The following is a 23093-nucleotide window of genomic DNA, read 5'->3' on the forward strand; positions in this document are numbered from 1 at the left end:
GTCTGTGATTCATGGCTATTACTATTTCCTAAAGCTTAAGAATAAAATCCCCACGCAAACACCAAGAAAAAAAAATCTGAAGTACTGGAAAATGTACGATTAAATACTTTTAGTCAAACCATCTGTAGCATGCATTGTTACTTATCTATCTATTCACATATTTCAGCAAAGCAAGCTCAAGACAACTCTTCAGCATTTATAAGTCCATTTCATTTAAACCATTATTTTAATAATGCTATTAAACATTCATTAATATATTATCATCAGTGCACTAAAGAGGAAACAAAATTATAATCTAATGTCTCTTTCCAAATTTTTTTAATGTTATAAACCAGACCTTTTCATAACAGAAATTATATTACCCATTTTTTAAAGTAAGAAAATGTTTTCACAGCATTGAAATTTTGTCAGAAAATATAAAAAAGCCAAACAAACCATTATTGTCTATATCTACATCCTGGTGCCATTTTGGTTTATGCCCAAAGATTGCATTTTAAACCTTACTTCTGGAAAAGATGGGTTTTTTTGCAGTGCTGCAAAGATTGTTTAACAGATCTTCTACTTAATTCTTGGTACCAGAATTGTAACCCCCTAATTTAGTAAAGCATTCCAACTATGACAACAATCTATTTTATGAACATAATGCTGGCATGTTATAAATAGCCAAAGCAAGATTTTCATCATTCTTTTTTTAGCAAGTATTATTTTGGGAATTGACAACTTTTCTTTCCTTCATGTTATTTCCCCAGTGTTAAAGTGTCAGCTTCTAGCTACATGGCTTTTCACTTCTCTCATGCTTGACAGGGTATGAATGACCAACAAAACACAAACTTGCATTTGCCAGGTTTCCATTAACCCTTCCCAAGTAAAGGCCATAGCATTTAAATCACAGAGGAACATTTAAAAGGATTAGAGATGAGACACACCTGATTGGAATGAAACTGGTTAGAGAAATAAAAGATCCCCACTCAAACTTGAAGTGAAAAATATTTATTTATGGCATGCAAAACTATAAAAATTACTAGGAAAACCCTCACAAGATACATTGCAGTAGCCAGACAAAAGCAAGCAAGTATTTTTAGTAATGCTTACTAGCATTCAAGCACACAACAATAAGAAGCAGTGTTTGAGTATTAGAAAAATATTGTCCACTGGAGAAATACTGACAGGCAAGAAAAACTGTCTGTTCTCCAGAGTAGACAAGGTTGATCTTCAACCGGATGGGGCTGGTATTGCACCTTCTCTAAACAACATGAAAGGAATGCTGGAGATACAATTCTAAAAGCACTACTTGCTGCAATCATGCCAATCTGTTATTGAGAACTCAGGAAAGAGCAGCACTGCAAATCCTCTGAGGTGCTTTCTATTTACCCCACAAGGCAGAAATCACATTAGTTGGGACTTCAAACTTCTTGTGCTTTTGCAGTACATGAACAAACTCAGACTCAGGCTTTCTTAAAAAAAACGTATTTGGTAAAATTCTGGCTAATGGGAACTTGAGAGAGAGACAGCAGTTGTACTTTTGTCATGTAAGAGATAGCACAGTGTGACTTTTTTTTTTCTCAGTTGTCAGGAGATAACACAGGCAAAAACTGCTGTATTTTGGAAGCCTGAGGAATAAAATCTCTTCTCCAAAAGAAAACAAAAAAGCTGAAAACATTAACCCACTGCATTTCTCTAAGAAGACTCACAATAAAGTCTGCTATACAGTTCTTCAACTACTAGCTATGAATGACCTTCCTTCAGAAAACAAAGGATTACAAGGCTAGAAATTCAGCATTTCAGGAAACCATTTCAGAAGCCTAGGTGTTAATATACTTTAAGGGTTTTTTTTCTCCCTACAGCAGTTAAATAATGAAAGAACATCTTAGTATATTTGCTTTTTTTGTTTAAGACAAAAAAGATTTTTCTAAATAGCACATTTTTCTGTGGCAGGACCCGAACATTTGCTGGAATCATTTCCTAAAAAAAGAGAATGTAGAGCATGAGTCTATCAAGTGTTTCTTCTATTGAAAAGACAGTTATAAACCTCTGATATAACAAAGAACCACTACCCTGCTGTCTTCATTTCAGATGTTATGTATTACAACACTGCTTATTAGGGTACCTGGAATAAGAGTTACCTTTTCTAATTCACAGTGATTGTCCTGTGAGTTCAGTGAGAGCAGGATAATCTCACTGTTAATAAGAGCCAATTTGTTTGCAAGAATGAAATTCTGTTTAGGCTGAAAGGACACTTCATTTAAATTGACAATGAAATATTTGAAGAAAAAGAAGACTTCAGAAGAATGGCAGAATAAGATGAAAATATGTTTTGGTTTACTTTTCTGTGTGTCAGTCACAAGCACTGCCACAAAAAAGCAAATAAGATTTGTTACAGCTTTTAATTTCATGGAAGAATTTTGGAAAACCATAATTCTGGGGAAGATTATTTTCTTAAAACTACCTTCATGCATCCAGACTTAAACTTTTGCCCTGGTAATCTGGTAAGGACAGAATATAGGTCTTATTTCCACATTTTTTCCTTCTTAAAAAAGAACCCCTATCACTACACTCAACTTATGTTCCTAAGTAATGGCAAAAAAAAAAAAAAAAGATGCATGTACAATAAATGGATTATTTCTCAGAGTCTGAAGAATGCACTTGAAGGGTTTAAAACCATATTTACCATCCTCCTGAACTATGAATTTAATAAGCACACCTGTTGAGGGAGAAGAGAAAGGAAAGGGAAAAAGGGACAGATTCTTCAATTGCTCTAGTTTTTGAGCTATGATGAACCAAAGGCTCGTTACACATCTGACAATTCTAGGTTAGTGCTCCAAAGGAGGTGTTTGGGAAAGGTCAAAAGAGGGACGGACAGAGACTGAATATAACCCTAAGTGCCACTGAATAGGATGGCTGGTAGATGGGCTGACAGGCAAGGAGAAAAAGGCTGACTTGCCAGTAGACAAGCAAGGAAAAAACCAAACATCTTCACTTAAGAATAATTTCTGGAAACAAAATATGTGAGGTTTGTGCTGCTCATTTTTATTCTGCTGTATTCTAAAGCTGGAGAAGGATAAACAACCCTGCAGCTTTAGCCAGCAGCTCTCCTACCACCTGGATTGTTTACACCTCTGAGTGCGGCACAAAAGAAAACCATCTAGTCAGAGACCAAACTTGTCCACCCTGAGACATGTAATTTGAGCAGAGAAGAGACCATATTAAAATTATCTATCAACAAACTCTGGTAGATTCTCCCTCTGTTATTTGGCTGTTTATAAAGACTTAATGCATGAGACAACATATCCATCATATTGTGCACATATTTAAATTCTATAGTAAAACATACATAACAAACAGAGACAGCAATTTAAGAACACAGAACGAATATAGTATATGTACAATTTCCAAAAACTTAAATGTACATGGAAGTTAAAAAAAAAAATGCAGACTCTATCCTCCTGAAGCTGATGGGATATTGCCATTGATTTCAGTGAGATCAGGTTTACAGTCAGGAATTCTGCAATTTCCATAAGCACCTGGGAGGCTCACTGTAAGGTAGTGAAATTTATGCATTGACAGTAACAGAGAGTTAAAAATACATGTATGCTTTGGTTGTTCTCTTACAAATGCAATCAGCTATTAAAGAACGCTGCTCTAACACACTAACAAGTAGACGCCATTTGTTAAAAAATTAAAATGGAAGTTGATTCTGCAACAGCATAAATTTCACTGTAGCACTTCACTTTTTAATTTAAGAAGAAAAAAGGATCACCGTGTTTCCAATACTGACTCTTAAAGTGTGCAGACTAGCAAAATTCCATTTTCTGGGATGCTAAAGTGGACAAGGGGGAAAGAAATCACACAGTATTTAAGTCATCTCATCTCCACATAAGTGACTACAACAACTATATAATGAAGACTTTATTTTTACTACCTGCTCATTATTTTTGATTTCTGAACCTCTGCCTCCACAAAGATTATCTTCATTATTGTTTGCACTCATCACACCGTTGCTTAATTCCAGTGGCCTAATTAGGTTTGATCCATGTCTGCTCCCACTAGGTTTTGTTGTTAATACTGAATCCATCTTGTTAAAATGTGGTACATAATTTTCATTTGACCCTTGAAAAGTTTCAGAACAGTCTTCCAACACCATGTAGTTGTCTAGCATTTTTGCTCCAGCAATTGACTGGTTTGGGCCTTTTAGCATATCAGCTGTTTTTAGCACTTCAGAGGTAGCACCAGAAGAGTCTTCTTTGTGATCAGATGAAGAAAAACCTATCTTTTTACCATTGATAAGCGACATATGTTCTTCTAGATTTAAGCCAGACACTTGCGTGCATACACAGGGTGCTTCTAAATGATGATCATCAACTTGGTGATTCCTTGATTCTATTTCTGGTGGACTACTGACAGCAAATGAATTGAGATTTCCCTTTGAAAAAGTAACCTCATTATTATTGTCTAGAGGTAGTGACTCTTGTGTTACAAAGTGATTTTTCCTATCTAGTGGTCCACTGTTGGTTACAGATGTAAAAAAGTTATTTGTATCTGCAAGTTCCAGTGGTAGCTTTGGAAAGGTTTTCATTTTTCTCAAAGAACCTTTCTTAAAAAGGCAATCTCTCTCCAGGTCAATAACACATGATTTTATATCCAAAGCAACACTAGCAAAACTGTCAGTATACACTGCGTGTTTGTCCTCTTCTTTGCTCGCTTCAGTTTGAATTGCAAGTTGTGAATGTTGAGTTTTCTCATTATCTAGATCAATTTGCATTTCTTTTAAACCACTTTCTCTGTCAGTCACCATGGCAACTACAGAAGAGTTGTTATGACAGGCAGTCGTCACCTCTTCCACTGCAGACGAATCACCTGCAATGTTGTTTTTCTCATTTGAATATAATTTAGATCCCAAACTCCTCTGACACATTCTTCCCTTCCACATGTTATCACAGACATCTAGATACAAAAACAGATGCTTATATTAAATGTGTATTAAACTTCCTAATCTCTCCTTGTAAATCTTTACATTGCTTTTTCTGCCATTGCTGTTACATATCTCTAGTATGTTACACAAATTCTCAATTTCCAAATAAATCACTTTGAATCATAAGGGACACTTCAAACATATCATGTTAATTAGGAGTTGCGTGTCCCTGTTTCCCCATCACCAATCTACAAATATTTACTAATGATTTGTTGTAATCTAGAAAGGAATCTATAACGCGAGATCCCACAAACACAGTCTTGGAAAAATCATTAGATATGTCAGGCAATCTGAAGTTTTAGACTAAATACATTTTACTGTTACCTTGAGAAGCACCAAATGATTCAATTGAAAGAACTCTTCTTCCAACAGCAGACAAGCTTCGACAAATATTACTTGATGAAGCAATCTTCATTTTTTCTTCACATAATGACAAAATGCTCTGGAGAAAAAGAATGTTAAATACTTATTTAATAATGAATAGATTTGTGGATTTCAACTAACACGAATGATGTTAACTCCCACAGTACATCTGAATTTATATGATGCTACATTGGAGATCTTTCTTCTCCAATTCTTTATACTGTGTGTTTCTATTATGTGGTTGAGTTAATTTCTTGTTTTTACCATGGGCTATTATGAAGTCATTTAATACAATTCAAGTTTTAGCCTACAGTTAGAACATCAAGAAAACTGATAAAAATTATCTTAAATGTTATCCTTCATGAATAACATAGCGAAAATGCAAGAAGCTAGAGTGCTGATTACTTTTTTAAACAGCCAATGTTTCACTTGAATTCAGTGACACAGGCAGGATGATGAATGTTTTTATTACTGAAATTACATTAAAATTAAACCTTGAATCTTTTAAAAACTGCAAAATACAATTATCTAAAAAGCAATATTCCCAGTTAGAAAAAGCAATTATTATCACATCACAAAAAGTAACTGTACTTCATGTCTCTAATCTGCAGCCTGGGCACCATTTGATGGCATTAGCATTGGTCTCACACATAATTAACTACAGATATTCACACATTTAAAAACTGCCCCTTCAGGCAGGATGTAGAAGAGAACTGCCTTTCCAAATACATCCCACCATTTCCTCAGTAACTATTCCTAGATAAACTCTGGTGAGACCTCATACAGCTCTTAGGAGATGCTCTCACTTCCCCATTCAGCAGTTCCCACTCAACTCCTCCTCTGCTGCTGTGCATAGAAGGAAGAAATTGGCTCTGTTGGTTCACATATGGGATTGAGGAAGCACAGGAAAAAGGGAGACAGGTATCCAGCTGTGCTGAAATCTAGCACAATACCTAGAAAAGTCTAGGGGCTTTCCCTCCAAATAGCTCCCACAACTCTGTTCACCCTTTTCCAGTGGAAAAGGAACGGAAAGAACATACTCACAAAGTGACCCTCATATATTAACCAAGACTAATTATTTTTGGGATGACTTCAACAGTCAGCAACAGCTTTCAGGGTCTACAGACCACTCAGAGATGAGAGAGTGCTATACAATCCCTTCTCTGACAACAGTAAATGAATAGAAATAGAGCAGCTGACCAAGCAGGCTCTGTATCAGGTATGGCCTCCTGCCTGGGCAGTCCTCAGTCAGGGAGCCAATATTTTTTACTTTATAAAAATGAATCTGTTAATTCTTCTGTTGCAGCACTCTTCCTGCAAAATATTGATCATAGGTGGTATACCATTTAGAATATACACTATCAATTCAGGAAAATGAAACACTTATGCCCTCCCCATTCCACTGCCCCTCCCCACCCCCAGAAAAAAAAAAAAGTAGATAGCACTATTCTGAAGTAGGAGAACTGAATCCAAGAAAAGTCACATTGCACAACTGTTATTCTCTGGTTACATTCTCATAGCCTGCAAAAACATTAAAGTTAAATTTTGCACATTAATGTCAAATAACTCTATCAGGTAACCAACATTTAGAATGTAAATTCTTCGAAAACATCAGTACGGAAAATCCTATATAGTTTCAAATACTTTCTAACAGCTAAAGGTAAAATAAGAGGCTAAATGGAATAAAATACAAAATCCAGTAAAGATATCTAAGCCTTTATGTACTTACAGAAAAACTAGTTAGTAGTAATGCTTTGAACAACACTGCTTTGAACATGCCAAGGGACAGAGGCTTCCTGGGGCAGGGTCCCTACATCCCCTTCTTAAATGCATTCCCATTATCACACAAATTTCACAGCAGAATGCCTGTCCTTTTATTTCTAATGAAACTCTGTCTCTCTGTAAACCAAATATTTAATGGGAAGAAAACAGCTAAAGAGAAAATTTAGATACATCAGTGTATTCACACAATCCTCATAAAAATATAAGCACTGTCAAACACCTACATCTACTTTTCAGGTTGTATATCCATTAGAGTGGGTAAAAGGATGAATTTCTGCAGAGCCGGGAAAGACCTTGGCTTTCTTGCAAAACCTGAGCATACTGCTTATCAAGACCATCTTGATAATTACAGAGACTAATGAGATAAATAGAGACTAATGAGCAGACATACAGAAATATTAGTATCACCTTTTTTAAAACAAAGGTGATGTAAGGCTGTTTTACCTCAATATCTGGCCTATTTTCAGGATTCTCTTCTTGCATTTGTTCCAGTAGAGTGTGCAGATCTTGTCCGAATTCTGATTCTGTCTCAGGTTCTACAATATATTCTATTGCTGCTTTCAGTGTTGTACCCAAAGAGTAGATGTGTGCCTGCATGAATTAAAAAAAACCCCATATTAAGAATATGTTACCAATTCTTTCTGTCCTGACACAAAAGCTTCAAGATCATACAAGCCTACACTATTTTCAAATTTAAGGTAACAGTTTACTGGAAAGGTGGTTTAGTTTAAACATGATGAACAAAACCAGCTTCAGATCTGCTTTGGGGGATATACCTGCTGCAAACAAAAAGAAATCTTGTGGGGTCAAATTAGAACTCTTTTTTTCCCCTCATCAATAACCAGTACTACAAGTATTATACCGGGCTATAATTAAATATAAAGCTGAGAACCCTGTGTTTGTGTAAATATTGTTTAAGTTAGAAGCATGCTAAAAAGTTTGATTGAAGGGAGATTGAAGTGACATTCCTCGTAGAAGGGAAACAAAATATTATTTGAAAAAAACTCTTTTCTATATAGCCATATTTTTTGAATGCTATCAAGCATAAAGGAGCAGTGAAAATACAGCATAATACTACTTGTCACTGAAGACACTTATGAAAGAGTTTTTAAAAATACTCCATGTTTTCCACCTCTGCTTCTCTCAAAGCCCACATCCTCATGATGGGTTAGGGTTAAGTGAACCAGCAACTTTTTAGAATCTAATGCTAACGCAGTAGATTTCCCACACAACGCAGCTACCTCTTAATTTTATAACTATCTTGCTTCTTGAGGCAAAAAAGAAAAAAAAAATTAAATACTTTTTCAGATTTGCTTAAGCAATGTATTTTATCCATGATGGCCTGTATTTTATCTTCCATTCATAGAACATATTTATTAAATGTATAAAATTTATAAGCAAATATAAGTGCAAGTTTGGATAAACATTTCAATGGTGATGCAGTATAGCCAGGAATTCAAATGTACTGAACACTGCCCTCTGAGATTTACAGATACATACATAAATAGAATAATGACTGCACTTGTACATTAAATTGGTTTTAATGCCTTTGCGACATACTCTACCATCACTTATCTTAGAAAGAAGACTGACTTGAAGGTCAAAAGTAATTTCATTCCTCCACCCACCCCTAACTTTATCATTAAGGTGTGTTTTTGTCTCTAAATTGTATGAATTGTACTTGTTCCACAGGTAGCTTTTGGATTTACTTTTTAGTGAGGCGGGACACCTCCATGAAGGGAAACGTAACACCACCTATCAGAAAGAGCTGTGTATGCGAGACTGGACAATTCCTCTCCTCCCCTCTCCCCTCCATGCCATCCCCAAACCAAGAACACATAAACCAGTGCTGGCTGCTGGCTCGGAAGCTTTGATTTATTTTTGAGACACATCAAGATTAGGATAAGTGTCAGAAAAGCAGACTATATGCCACCTTATCTAGATAATAAAGATTTTTTTTTTTCCCCCGAAGCAGTAATTTCAGTCTCAAGTTCTTCACTGTTATACAACTTCATCATTAAGCAGAAGAGGTAACTGAAGAGTTTTGAGAATCTCAGAGGAACTAAGACAGGAACTGTTATGATTTTTATTTTGATTTAGCAGAAGAATGGAGGCCATTCATCTATTCCAAAAGTAAGGGTTACTTTCCCTACAGCCCTGCTCCCTGGGCCACATAAACTACCATAACCCACTCAGTGGCAGCAGGCCTACTGGACCACACCCTTGACGGACCAGAAGGATTTTTTTTTTTTTGTAAGATGAAACAAACCACGTTGGAAAAAGGATACAAAATTATCAAGCCTGAGCAAATAGTCCACTAACAAGATGATGGGAAAAAAACCCTGAAGTAAGATCTTTTTTCCCCAACACACTAAAAGTCACTCTGTTAAGGTAGAGGTCGCTCCTTTTCCTTTGATATGCAGGAAAACTAGTTTTGCAGATGGCCATTTTAAGCACCATAGCTTGTAACTAATTTCTGTGTTAACACATTTACAGGGAATGTGGACACCTTTTTAACTTGAAACTTTCTTTCATGTAAATCTCTCTTTTACCTTTCCCCTCTTCCAGCTCCCCAGAAACCACCACTGTCACCCCACAAGTGAAAGGGGAAAGAAAACCCAGCTATTTAATCAATTTCCCGAGCTGGCAGCAAAGACGGGTAATATTTAAGGTAATCCAACGTAACCTTGTGTCCTAATGGAGCAATGAGAAAATGCGCTTACGATCATCCACTAGGTGGGGCATTCCCCAAGTTAATGCACCAAAAAGCTTCTACTTAACTGCACAGCTGGGTTTAGGAAGAAAATTTCAATTCCTGGGAAAGAAGAGCAAGATGGGTATATGCAATAAATAAAGCAAATTCTTAAGTATAAAATACCTAATGATTACTAGAAGTGACTGCTCTCAATGAAAACAATCTCACAAGCAAGATAAAGACTTTTCAATCTGCTCTACGGAGAGTAACAAATAAGAAAGGGTGGCAAAAAACTTTTCTTCTGGGACTGAACTGGGCATTAGGAATTTTATTAAATAATTAAGAGGGCTTTTTTCCTTAATTTCTGAAAAAAAACCTCAAACAAAACCACTACCACAAAAAGAAACAAAAGCAAAATCCAACAAAACACTCCCCCCCAAGAAAAGCCCTCACACCCACTTGTTTTAAATGTAGATAAGGAGAAAAGCTTTTTGAATTATAAGCATTTTTCATTACAGGGTAATAATTTAATAGCTGATAAATAGCATGCATTTCCAGAGAGATCCAAAAGAAAAACCAAACAAGCCCTAAGCAATCTCTTCAAAATTCCTAAGGAGGCTCAGGAGTTAAAGACTAAATGTCACTTGTTACAAAAATATATAGACCATGCCAGCAAGACTGCACCACGTGTCAGCTTCAAAAAGGATGGGAGGAAAGGTACGAAGTCACATTAGGAAACCAACTCTCCAGATTTGGTCCCAGAGAGTACATACCCTCTTAGCCCAAAGCCAGCAAACATAAGAAGAATTGCAGGTAAACCATTATGTTATGCATTACTGGGAAGGCCATTATGAAAATAATATGCCCTTTAACAATCCCAATGGCAACACAAAAAAAAAAAAATGTTTGAAGAGAGTAATTGTGATTTGAGGTAATAGAAGTCCTTCTTCCAGCAACATGCTGAAACAAGGGAACTCACATATTTCAGAGAAAAATTTGAAGGTCATGATCATGCAAGTAGCTTCAAATCAAAATAACTTTTAATACTAGAGTGGTTTCCAAGACACAAAGGCATAAGAAGACAAAAAAACCCAAAAAGGTAATTCAAAAGGTGAAGCTACAACTTTTTTTTTTTTTTTTTTTTTTTTAATGATCAGGCTAAGTACTGGAAGCACTTACCAAGGGCAAGGAAAGCTTCTGCCATCATGCTATAATTCTATATCATGATTGGAATTTATTCCAAAAGGCATCTTAAAGTTCTATTCAAAAGTTACTTGTCTTGCTGCATGCCATTTTATAATCATTTAACACTACAGGAAGTGCAATCAGAACAATAATGATCTTCTCCAGTTTTAAAATCTGCCAATCAAAAGATTGAGGAGAGGAAGTAAAGGCTCCAAGTCTACACAGAGAGCATGACAGAGGCGTTGTTGTATTACTGCTTGACAGAGCTAAACTACTGAAAATCTCCAGAAACTCACATTTGCAGACAAACACTACAGGAAAAAGCTGACAAAAGAGCTTTTGAATAGTGACTGCACAAGCATGTAGCAATTACGAATAATGGCCATTTATATTCTGTACTGAGATTCCACTAAGTTCAGAATTGTAGGTCTTCCAGAGAACTGAAAAAGACAGGCCATAATACAACTAATACTTCCTGAAAAATATTTCTGACTAAATGACAAGTTATAGAAATTGTGTAATCGGTTTTGACATTATCTGACCCTTATTTCACTTTGCGTATTTTTCTCTTTTTTTACTGAGATTGCACAGATGTAGCTACTTCCACCCTTTCACAATTCAAAGCATTTAAGGGTTCCAAAAAAGAAAGCTTCAGTGTGATATTAAACCTCAAAGTTTTATAAAGAAATTCAAGGTAATGCTTGAGAAAATTACTAATGGGAGAAAACATTTAATATTTACCTATGTCATTTTTCTATGTAGTCACTCTAAAATGCACTATTTTTATGCAAAAGAAAGTCAGTAATATCACTTAATGAGAAAATTAGAGGGAAATAGCTCTATTATTTGCAATACTTTCCTTCATTACAAATGAACTAAATGCATTTCTGCATAATTGTAATTACTGGAAGTTGTTGTATTAAAAATTAGCTTTATGTTCATTTGGCACTCTAGATAAGTCTGCAGAGTGTGCTAGAAGTGCTCTGTAGCCACTGTAGACTATTCACAAAACATATAGTCCAGCCTGAAGTGGTTAACAAATACTGGAAGTGCAGTTCGTCCTTTCTAACTACAGTTAACCTTGCCTGAAAGAAACCTGCTCCCCAAAAGGCTTCTGAAAAAATGGGGCCCAAAATGCACCTACAGGTCTGATTTTCTCAGAGCCACAGTCTGCAGGTATTTTAACTCTCAAATTGTCTTTTAACTAATCTAACAAAAGTAAGTGAAAGCTTTCAAGTTTGTATATGTTGTTAGGCAAACATCAGGTCATCAGTTTATATTACAAGGCACAAGCAAGGCTTTGTTACCTAGTCCCTGTATTTTACTGGTTCTGCTTTCTGGTGACCTCTATTTGTATCATCCAGTTCGAACTGAGAAACACCATTTGGGAAATCAACCTAATCTCAGTTTTATAGTTGCAGGCTTCTTGTTTGTAACAGTTCATGCCAAGTGTTTTATTTCCATTAATTTGTCTAAGTGTTAGCCACATGCAACCTTTTTGCATTTATGTTTTGCAGCAAGAATTTCCACATTTTAAAGCATAAAAAGGCAGTATTTTTTTTGAATCCACCCATGTACCTCTCATTGTTGCCACCCACTTCTTCATTTCTGAGAGCTAACACTCACTCCATGGCTGCTGCCACAGCACACCTCACAAATTTCTAGCAGAGCTTCTCCCTCAGGGCATTGTCTTCCAGCTAAAGACTATCACATGAAGTAACTATTTCTTTTACAAATGCTGTTTCACCATCTGGTCCTGGAAATTTATGTTATTGCTAATTTTGTCCGGTTGGTCACTAGTCTATTTTGACACTCTTAATTGAGCCAAATTTTTGATAATTCTCTATAAAGAAGAGTTGCAATGTATGAAGCTACTGAAGGTCCTACAAGATTAAAACATGTTCAAAAAATTACATAGCTTTTTGGCTGTAGCTTTTTTTGAAAAACTCTTTTGTATCTTATACATTTGCAAACATTGCAGACTTCAGGTAGCATTTCTGTGTTTTGAGAGATTTGAAAAATATCAGGTTTTCATTCCTTTGTAAGTTTTTTTTCATACTTTTTGACTCACCTCAGGGATTTCTTTTCAGGTCTTCTTTGACAGGAGATTTTTTTTTGTAAATGAATCATAAGATTCATTACAACATACAACAGTCTCTGTGCACCTGCAAACATTATTTTAACAGCAACAGATTTGGCTTTCCATATGGCTCTGTTGATTGTTGTCCATAGAGCAATTTGCTAGCATCTATAGTAGAAATCACTTTGAAAAAAAATACTGTCAATTCAGAGCTATACCGAGAAATGAAGAAAAAAAACCCCCAAATTTTTCAAATGGACCTCAACACAGTTTCAAAAAGCTGTTGCTATTTTAAATACTGTACTAAAGACAGATGTATCTTAAGCCATTGACTGTTATCTTGGTAAAGATTCATTTTCTTCTTGGAAGTCACATGAAGATGAACATGCCCAGAATCTTGAGCAAATTTAAACCACGCTATTTATGTATTTGCAGAGTGAAGAAACAAATTAAGAACAGGTTTCTTACACTTCCATCCCACTTTAAGGCTCCCTTAATCATGAAGATCAGGCACCCCAACACGGATGAGTAGTGCACCAATTGACTCCTCTCCTGCATGACTGGATAAGTATAATTATGACAGGTAAGGAAGAATGCTGAAAAAAAAAAAACCCTGCTGAAGACCTCAGAGGTTTAGATAGCAAAAGTTACTCACATTTATCTCTAAAGCTTCTTGAACAATGGTATTTTTTAAAAACTCCCTTTGAAACGGAGTTTCATGTGTCACAGCTCTCCTTATGATTTATCAGCCATTAACCTCCTTACGTTTAAGTTATTTGCCATAGGTAATTAATTTGTCACTTAATTAAGGTAACACAACTTATTCCCTGTAGGCATAGAAATAAGGAAGCCTGAGAAACAGTTATATGCATACTGAGCAGACTGGCTCTGTCTTCTTTCAACTGTGAAGGATTTTTTTTTTAATATTTTATAGCAAATACAATGTTAGTCATAGTACTGAAGTATGTTATTAAAAAAACACAACAAACTACATTCTTTTAATCTTAAACCTAAGAGACAGTGCCTACTGATAAAGTCTGTCACTCTGAGTAATGCATTCACACCATTCTGTATTGAGGGATTCTTATTACAGCTTTTGGAAGTAAAAAACTGAATTGCAACACTTTCAGATGAGAACACTATGGGCCAATACACTAGAATAGCATCCCAGTTCTTTTATCATGACATGAATCAATGACATCCAGACTCTGACATGTAAAACATTCATTCCTGTACAATAACCAGTTAACTCTTCATTAACAAAATAATCTAGATTTCCATTTTTTTCCCTATCAGGATCATATATAAGATGAACTGCAAAATGTAAAAAGCTGGTCAGACACTTCTATATTTGCCTCTCTGCATAATATCTTGTTATGACAATATTCAAAGCACCAATTTTCACAGAACAGCTGGAGGTGACAGAAGCAGCCAAGGTAGGTAGCTCTCATTGTATATTACAGGAATGTAAACATTTGGTGAGGGAGGGTTGGGGGCTGATTTCAGACTGGTTATATTTTTATTTTGATTGTTTCACAGGGGAGTGTTTTCTGCAGAAGTAAACCTTGCTCCTTCTCTACTCAAGGATAGAAGCAGTATTACAGTTGAGAGAAAGGAGAGGTTTGTTTGGGGTTTTTTTTGGTTGCTTTAGGTTTTTTTGTTTGTTTGGGGATTTTTGTTTATTTGTTGGCTTGTGGTTTTGATGGTTTTTTTCATTTGGGTGGGTTTTTCCCTGTTTTTGTTTGTTTGTTTTATTTTTAAACTTGGTGAAAGGGCTGAAAAGTTCAAGAATCCTGGAGTATGCATATACAAAGAGATTAATTCACAACATGTTGCAAAGTTATCTAAGAAAACTTAAGTCACACTAAATACATTTCCCAAGAGACACTATCCTCAGCTTCAAAAGCATGTTTGCAGTTATTCTGCTAAGGTTTCCTGAAATGCTTTAACTAAGGACAGTGACATGTGAGTGACAACCATTTTGTCACAATCCTGAAGGCTCTGTTGACTAAATCTCAACAACCTAATTCTCTACAACCATCTAATTCACAGGAGAAACTGAACTAGTCTTGAAACTTTATCTGGAGATTAGGAAGGCATCTACCATCTACTTCTAAGTCAATCATTTCCTGAACCTTTCAGAAATAGTGGCATTTATAAGTGTTCTCATACACTGGTGAAATGGCTGTATTTTCAGTTTGTTCAAATGGTAAAAATTAATTGCCATTGTTTCAGGGAGTATAAATTATCCAGATCCAGAATAGTATATCTTTTAGTGACCTGAATATCCACATAAAACAGACATAAAATTAATGAAAGAGAAAGAGGAGTCTTTTGATCAAAAATAACGATAAGGAATAATTCCATGTTGCTGTTAAGGGTTTGGGATTACATTTCAACAGCATTGTTAACCATTCTAAGGAGTAAATGATGGAAATAAGCAGAAAGGACCAGAGAAAACTAAGTTCTGCAAGTAAGACCAGTATAATGATGGATCTATCAAAGAAATGAGTTTGAATGGGCAGCACCAGAAACTGACAGATAATGAAATGAGGACTAAAGAAGATAACTTCATCCATAGCTGAGAAAGTATCAGTACTAATGAGTTTACATGGAAGAGGTTGGAGACAAACAACTAATCCAAAACATTTGTGCATCTTTAGCATTAGGAAGCCCAGAAATTTATGACACTCTGCATATGTAACAGGAGAAAACAGCCTCTTCTCTTTGCCATAGTTTTTTGCCCATGATGGAAGCTATCCACAAATTTATCCAACACAACCCCTCAGGCTTCAAAAAAAGTAAATTCCAACAACAAAAACCACCTGTTTTAAGAGAGAACACAAAGTTCTCTCTTCGCTCCCAATATTTTCCAAACAAAAATTCTTAAATAAGATAATTTAAAAATTCTTTTGTACATCAGAGCATAATCTTCAGAAATCTTAGGGGAAAAATTATATCTCTTAACTTTAATAATGACAAGACCAATACGACAATTTTGCAACCCCAACTTCAGGACTAAGCAACAAGCTGTAGGTTTTTGAGGTAACCAAATTACAAACTTTAAGATAGCCTATGCATTAAAAGAAAAAAAAAAAAAAAGACTGACGTAAAAAAAAAAAAAATTCCACTGGCCTCATTCTTCCTTTTGTTAACTTCACGTAAAGCATCGAAAGGGTCTTTGCTCAGTCCTAAGTTCCTGAAAGGGACCTCAACTGGGGTAGTGATGTAAAAGCAAGAACAGGAAGATTCCATTTTCTCTTCAATAGCGCAGTAGAAGCAGACGTAACAAATGAAAGTAATTTATTTTTGTCACTGAAGGAAAAGACAGCTTTAAATAATGCTCAGAAGATTGAATGGTTTAGACTACAGGAGGAGATAAGTTACCATTTGCTGATGAGAAGCCTTGCTGCTGTTAGATAGAATTAGTCTCAAGGGGAGGCTACATGAAACTAAGGGAAACAGAATTGAAGAAAAAAGGCACTAGGTGTTTCAAAAGACTTGCTTCCCCCATCAGATAAACACAAAACCAAAAAACCCCTCTAGGAGAACATATAAAAGTTTTCTTTTTTCATCCTGCACTGAGAGCTAAAGAAAAATAGAACAATAGAGATAATCTCACAGTATTCAAAGCTACTGCTTTAAAAGACTAGCAAAGCCACAAAGACAAGACTTTCTTTATACTGTCTGCTGTTTGGATTTGGGAGAAAGATGAAGGCTTTCACATTTAGAGAGGGACCAACAGCTGAGACATGAGCACTAGGTTAGTAATGATCAGGTACTGAGAAATACTGCAGCATGAGACTGTCTGCTGAGTTTTCTTCAGTAGGTCTGACATAGATGTATACATACACACACACCCCCATAACCTTTATTTATCTATTCTTCAGAACACTATGTTTCATTTGGAACTTCAACCCATGCATTTATATGTACATAAAATATTCATATGTATACTGCATTTATCACTTCAACTGCCTTGTCACATTTCATAGGGATAAGCTATATGAATCTTAATAATGTAGTATTCAAAAACAATGTAATAACATTTAATTTTGTATCTTTTCTATTGCAGCATTTCTACCACTTCACGTACATTTGTTTATTTTTAAGGTTGCTGAAATACTTGGACTTTTTTTATATAATATAAATCAACTACAGCCCACTGAGAACTGCAAGTTGACAGTCATGACATTCAAACAAAGATAGCGACAGCATTCAGCCTCTTCCAGCTGTGATTCTCTCACAGGTGAGAGATCAGCACACCCCACTCCTGTCCTGATAGATAAAAGCAAGAACAAGCTCCAGATGAGAAAAAGAGGCAATGTGAACTTCACTTTCTTCCCCTTCACTAACCCATCCTTCTCTTCAAGGTAGTATTTAACTCTGTATCACTTTTTCAGTTCTTTTAATTTCTGAAGGTTTTAATCCTGCTACACACTGAGGCTTCTGAGCTACTGCATCTTATCACCTTCAAATACTGAAATAAGTCATTAACAGAAGTATTATCCAATCTCCCTTAGATGAAAAAAAATAGACAAGAGTGAAAATTCACTGATTTCTATTACAAAGGTTCACTAGAACAAGCAAAACTGAATAGCCACATTATGAAAAGATTATAAATGCAAGCTCACACATGGTGGACATCAGTCCTTCATCTCACTGAAAGCTCATATCTTAGAAATGTGGTGTTCCACATCAATGAACCTCTGTGTGAGACTCAATGGCAGTTTTGTGATGCAGACAAATAGCTATTTGAAACTGGTTTGAGACAGCCAATGTTTTTAACCTGAGGCAATCTTGTATTGTAGTGGTAGAAGTAAGGCTATTAATGAACTCAACAATATTTAACTATTCGTGTTGAGCCTCCCATTGGTCAAATTTCACAAGTCCAACACTGTACTGCTCAGGGCAAGAATGAAATAGGAACCATTTTCATCAGGAAAAAGGCTGAAGTCCTTCCTATTTAGAAGGCAAAATCAGGGCAAATTTTAGAAGAAGCCTCAAATATGTATTTTTGCATCTCAGCCTCTTCCTGTCTTTGAAGAACAGAAAAATTCACATTCTTTGCTGTTCTATACAGTATTCTATACAGTATGATGAGTAGAAAATTATAAAATTAGATGCTAGTCTTTCAAGTCCAGATGTCTCTAACAGACTTCTGCCTCGAGATTCAGTGAGAACAAAGATGTGGTCAATACTTGCAAATTCAGGTACAACTTCCAGCTTAGAGGAAAAGCAGAAACTGAGATTTCCATCAATGCAGGTAAGTGACAGCTTCAGTCATCTAAAAACTTACAGAGCACAGTTACATCACATGTCTGCATCTGCATTAAGAAAAGAAGTGCAATTGATAGTTAGCGTACTGTACAGAAATTCACCTTTTCAGGCAGTTACAGTATGGATCATAACTCTAAAGGGTAACTCCTATTCTCTCTCTCCCTCCTTTCAGCACCAATTCTTAACAGTACATTTACTAGAGTACAATGGTAATGAAAGTCTGTAAGGAGATAGCACAGTTAAAGGAAAAAAAATAATGTGAACAGATAGGCAGGAGATTCTCTGTTTTAGTTCAGCGCTATACTAGAGCCCAGCAGTACCTGCTTGGCTGCCTTTCTGTCCTTGTACTGCAACCACGCAAACACTGGGAAGAAGAGAACATTCCAGAACTGCCCTACTCAATGCCACTCCAACTACTTAGCAACACAGTGATTTCAAGGTCTCTTCAGTTGCTCAGAAACTGCAATCCTTCCCCCAAGCCCACAGGATGGAACTGTGGCAGCACTAAAGTCACCATGGAAAGTTCAGCTGCACTTCACTGTCAGCACCACAAGCCCCTTTCACAGCTAAATCCTTCTTAACCATGTTTCTCTCTAAAAAGTCTGTTTTACACTTGATACTGAAACTGAAAGGCTAGTTTTCACCTTCCAACTCTCAACAGTAACTAAAGCTGGTGCTATTATTCCCATTTAACAAATGGAGAGCAGGTCAAGAAAGAAGGCACGAGTCTAAAACCAACCACATGAAATCAATTACTTTTCAGTCTTGTGCATTGTCATTTGGACAAAGCTTTAGATCTCTAGCTATTTGAAATTCCAACTAGAAGATGACATCTTTTATAGTGTTGTTTCAGACACCAGGACAGTAATGCATTTCAATTTGTTTCCTGTGTCTATTACCCTTGTGTGCTTGTGAGTGCCAGCTAAGTTTAGCAACTAATTAGGCTGGAGTCACAATACCATTAGAGGTCTGGATCAGTAATTCACCAAGCAGGAAACAAAACATCTCTTGTTGAAATAACTGTAGCTTTAATTGAAGGATTTTTTAAAAAAGAGTTTAAGGGGAAGAAGTCATCCAGTAGCCATACAGATCTCATTGTGTGCATCCATTTTAGAAGCCACAAAATAGTTTGCACTCAAATCAAGCAAAAACTCCAGCTGACATAACTATTTTAAATCAGCCAAGGTTTGACACTATCAAATATCGAGATAGCTTTAACAGCTATCAAAGATCATCCTGAACATAATTAGTAGTTCCAAAACCATTTCTTTTCTCTTTATATTGAAATCAGACAGTACAAACATTACTTGCGGTTGTTCTAAACAATACAAATATTACTTGCTGTTGTTCTTAACAAGGCAGACCAAGCAGCTGCAAAACTCCAACAAAGAAGAACCAAGTCAGGTCATCACTAAGGAAGGAGCAAGCAGTAATGCAAGACACTTGACACCCCTGTATAAAGGGCAGCTTATTGTAATCAAAGAACTTCATAACACTGAGAAAGCACAATGGGCCAGGAGATGTATACAAAGCACTACAATCCTGCTATTGCAATAGCAAAAGATTATAATAGGAGTAAGAGGAGAGACAAAAGTCTCAATATTTTTGGAAAAGAGAAAAACCTGAAGTATTAACACCAAGAAGGAAATGGCCAACTTGGAAAGACTACAGTATTATAAAACCCTTGAAACAAGTATATAAGCATTAACCTACTGGAGGTCTTGGAATCTGCAAAAGTAAAAACAAGCAGAGATTACCATGGAACCCTTGGCACAAGTTGGTCTGGTAATAAAGCACTTAAAAATTCAACCAAACTCTACACATGGTAAGAGGTAAAGCTTTACAAGTTCCACAAACAGTCTGAATCCCATAGTTGGCTGACCAATCCCAGAGTAAAACAATACATTTCTGCCTTAATGCAGAGGAAAGCCCTCGCTTTTCCGCTTTGTGTATTGCTCTAGGGTGGTCAGTGAAAAACAGCTGAGGCAACAGGACACTGTCACAGCCCTGCTCTCCCTGCTTTGGAAGGCTTCCCAACTTGCTAGATGAAGAGATAGCAGCAACTTACAGGAATCAGTGCACTCAGCCCGTCACAAGAGACAAGGCAGAGCATGTCAACTTACTTCCACACAAATGTGTGCCTTCATGTATCTTCACTGACCTTTGCAAAAGAAGTAAAAGGGTCAACGTTCAGAGCCACTCCTGACTCAAACAGCTTTCACTGAAAGTTTAATTGATTGTGCTGTGCTTAGTATTGGGATTCACTGGGGCTTAACAGGCCTGTACATGCTGCTGAAAGAGAAGAGTTAAACAACAGATCTATATACAGATGTGTTTTGTCCAAAAGGAATACAATGGTTTTTTCTATCAGATGGAACTAAAATGTCAGGCCACTTAGTATTAGGACAGTCTTCCCAAATTCCTATTTCACCTTTTTCCATCTCCTTGGTCTTTGAACCTCTTTCAGTGTATCTATTTACTTTATGCAGATAAGTTCAGCAACTACTAGGCAAGGAAAAAGGATTGGGGGAAATCAGTTTGCCAAAGGAGCCAATAATTCCACAGACCTTGTGAGCATTTCTGTGCCAAGTCTTAGAAGCTTGTTAAGGGATGAAGAACACATTTATGTAAAATCCTTAGTACAGCTTCAGAAGCACAACAAAAAGAAATAAAAAAAAAAACCAGCCACCTTTGAGTCTCATTTTCCTCAACCACATCTGAATATAAAGGCTTCTACAGTCACCAAGTGTACAAGGAATGCAGGCCACCTCTTAACAATCCTTGTCCACAAAGAAAGACTCCCCAAAAACCATCATAGGATAAGGAGGAGAGTGAGCACAAAATCACTAGAACTCTGCTGGCATATGGAGATACATTAATAAAGCATAGCAACAACTGAATTTTTGCCTCTCTAACCTTCAAAGGCTGCACTATTTCATATTCTATTCTACCACCTTCCCTGCCTTATCATTCTCATTTAACATGTGGTGCTTCACACTTCCAAGGTTCACTTCTCCTCCTCCTCCTCCTTCCCACTTCCCCCCATCAAGAAACAGAACTATAAACATGACTATGAAGGCTGTAACTCTGAAAAGCAAAATATATTTGTTTCGAACTATAAAGAACCATATTTTTAAAATATACCTTGAATTAAATGTGTTGCTAATCAAAGCATTTGAATTATCTAAGAACACATGCCAGAAAAAATAGTGTATTAAGAAAAAGGATATTAAGCAAGCAAGTGCTCCTGTAGCAGGCAATGAGATGGTTGACTTGGGAGGCTAATGAATTAGTATAAACAATTTAAATCTAATTTAATTTAACAATGTAGAGCATTTGTGCATTGCAAAGCAACAGACAGTAATCTGTTTCTTCATTAAATCAAAGATAAAATTGCTGATTACCCTTCCCTGAATTATTTTATTGAAGAGGATAGCAAACAAATTTTATATTTAGTCATAAAAGTTCATGGCTAGTCCCCAAACAAGCCAATGTAACCAGTGAAGGATACCAGTGAACATAATATAGGCCAGCTGTGGTTTAGCTTAACACATTATTCAGCCAAAATAGATTCTCACATTTTAACAGTTAGTGAACAAATGTTTATGCCAAAAATTAATATGGCCTTGTAAGTTTACTTTTTATTTTCACAAAACATATCTAAACAGCACCATTTACTACTCACAATCTTTAGAAGTTCTAAAATTATATACTGAGAATGCTGAGCATTTGGCATTGCCAGAGATCTAAAACTGTTAACCTCCCCTCTATTTTACAGATAAATTTATGAACTTGCCTCAAAAGTGTTACCGGTGATATCAAATTCTGGTGGAACAAAGGCACCTTCTGGATCATCTTTGAAAACAAAAGGAAACATGCCAGATTAGAAATTAGTAGCCTTATTTACAAAAAACACAAACCAGCTGGATTATACAAATGTAATGATACACTCCTATCTGATACAAAAGAAACTTTGTATAGCAGTGTTTTGGTTCACTTCAATCCGCTGTACAAAGAACTTGTTATCCATGTTTATAGTGCTGGAAGTAAAATAAAGTGCTGTTCTCAAGCTGTCTCCAAGAAGGTATCATAACTTCCCTACTAAGAAACAAACAGATTAAACACCCACAAAGAAATACATTTAACATGTCTAACCACTTCTTGCCTTCAGGCATTTATGTTTGGACCCAGTTACCACCTAAGCTGGTGTGGCTCAGCTGTGGCTCAGAGGTTTGATTTGATTAACTGGACACTACTACTCACTATTTTCCATTACAAACCTGGGTGATAAGGGCTCAAGCAGCAAAGCCAGCCTGAACAGCTAATTGCTTCTTCATCTACAGGCCAGTTTCGAACTCTGACCTTTCTGCTTAGTTTGTTTTACTTATCATAAAAGACCAGAGGAAGTAAATTGCCCATGCATGTGCTGCTGAGCAGAGAACTGAGCTACTGCAGCAGCCAATTCTGAGTGAGGAGATGGAAAGAAGAAAAGAACATCTTGTGAGAATCTGATGCTGTTTCTGCATCCAAGCAGGTACACAGCATCACACTGCACTTATATCACACAAACCCAGTAAAGAACATCAAGGACTTCAACAGGAGCACAACTAAAAAGCCTACCCTCCACATACATATCCAACTCACCTAATCTATCCTTCTGGGAAGCCAGGATCATTGAGATGATTTACATGCAAAAAGTGTGTTTCCTTTCTCAACAAGAAGAAAAACATAGTATGTTC

The 23093-nt window shown here is 36.3% G+C and overlaps 1 protein-coding gene across 6 annotated transcripts in view; it reads right to left on the reverse strand.

Moving 5' to 3' along the window:
* The window catches only part of KNDC1 (kinase non-catalytic C-lobe domain containing 1), a 57730-nt gene that overhangs the window by 27211 nt on the left and 7426 nt on the right, over positions 1–23093 (reverse strand). For 4 of the 6 annotated variants that reach the window (XR_005257391.1, XR_005257392.1, XR_005257393.1 and 1 more), the window contains exons 3-6: positions 22151–22209; positions 7559–7705; positions 5294–5411; positions 3920–4941 (exon numbers count right to left, since the gene is read on the reverse strand). Coding sequence is in view for 3 of the 6 variants with exons in the window: in XM_038140901.1 (XP_037996829.1) it covers positions 3920–4941; positions 5294–5411; positions 7559–7705; positions 22151–22209 (1346 nt within the window). In the remaining 3 variants the exon portion in view is untranslated. The remainder of the gene's footprint in view (positions 1–3919; positions 4942–5293; positions 5412–7558; positions 7706–22150; positions 22210–23093) is intronic. The other 2 variants (XM_038140902.1, XM_038140903.1) reach the window with 2 other exon arrangements.

Source organism: Motacilla alba, chromosome 6 (assembly GCF_015832195.1).
Source record: "Motacilla alba alba isolate MOTALB_02 chromosome 6, Motacilla_alba_V1.0_pri, whole genome shotgun sequence".
Classification (NCBI taxonomy): domain Eukaryota; kingdom Metazoa; phylum Chordata; class Aves; order Passeriformes; family Motacillidae; genus Motacilla; species Motacilla alba.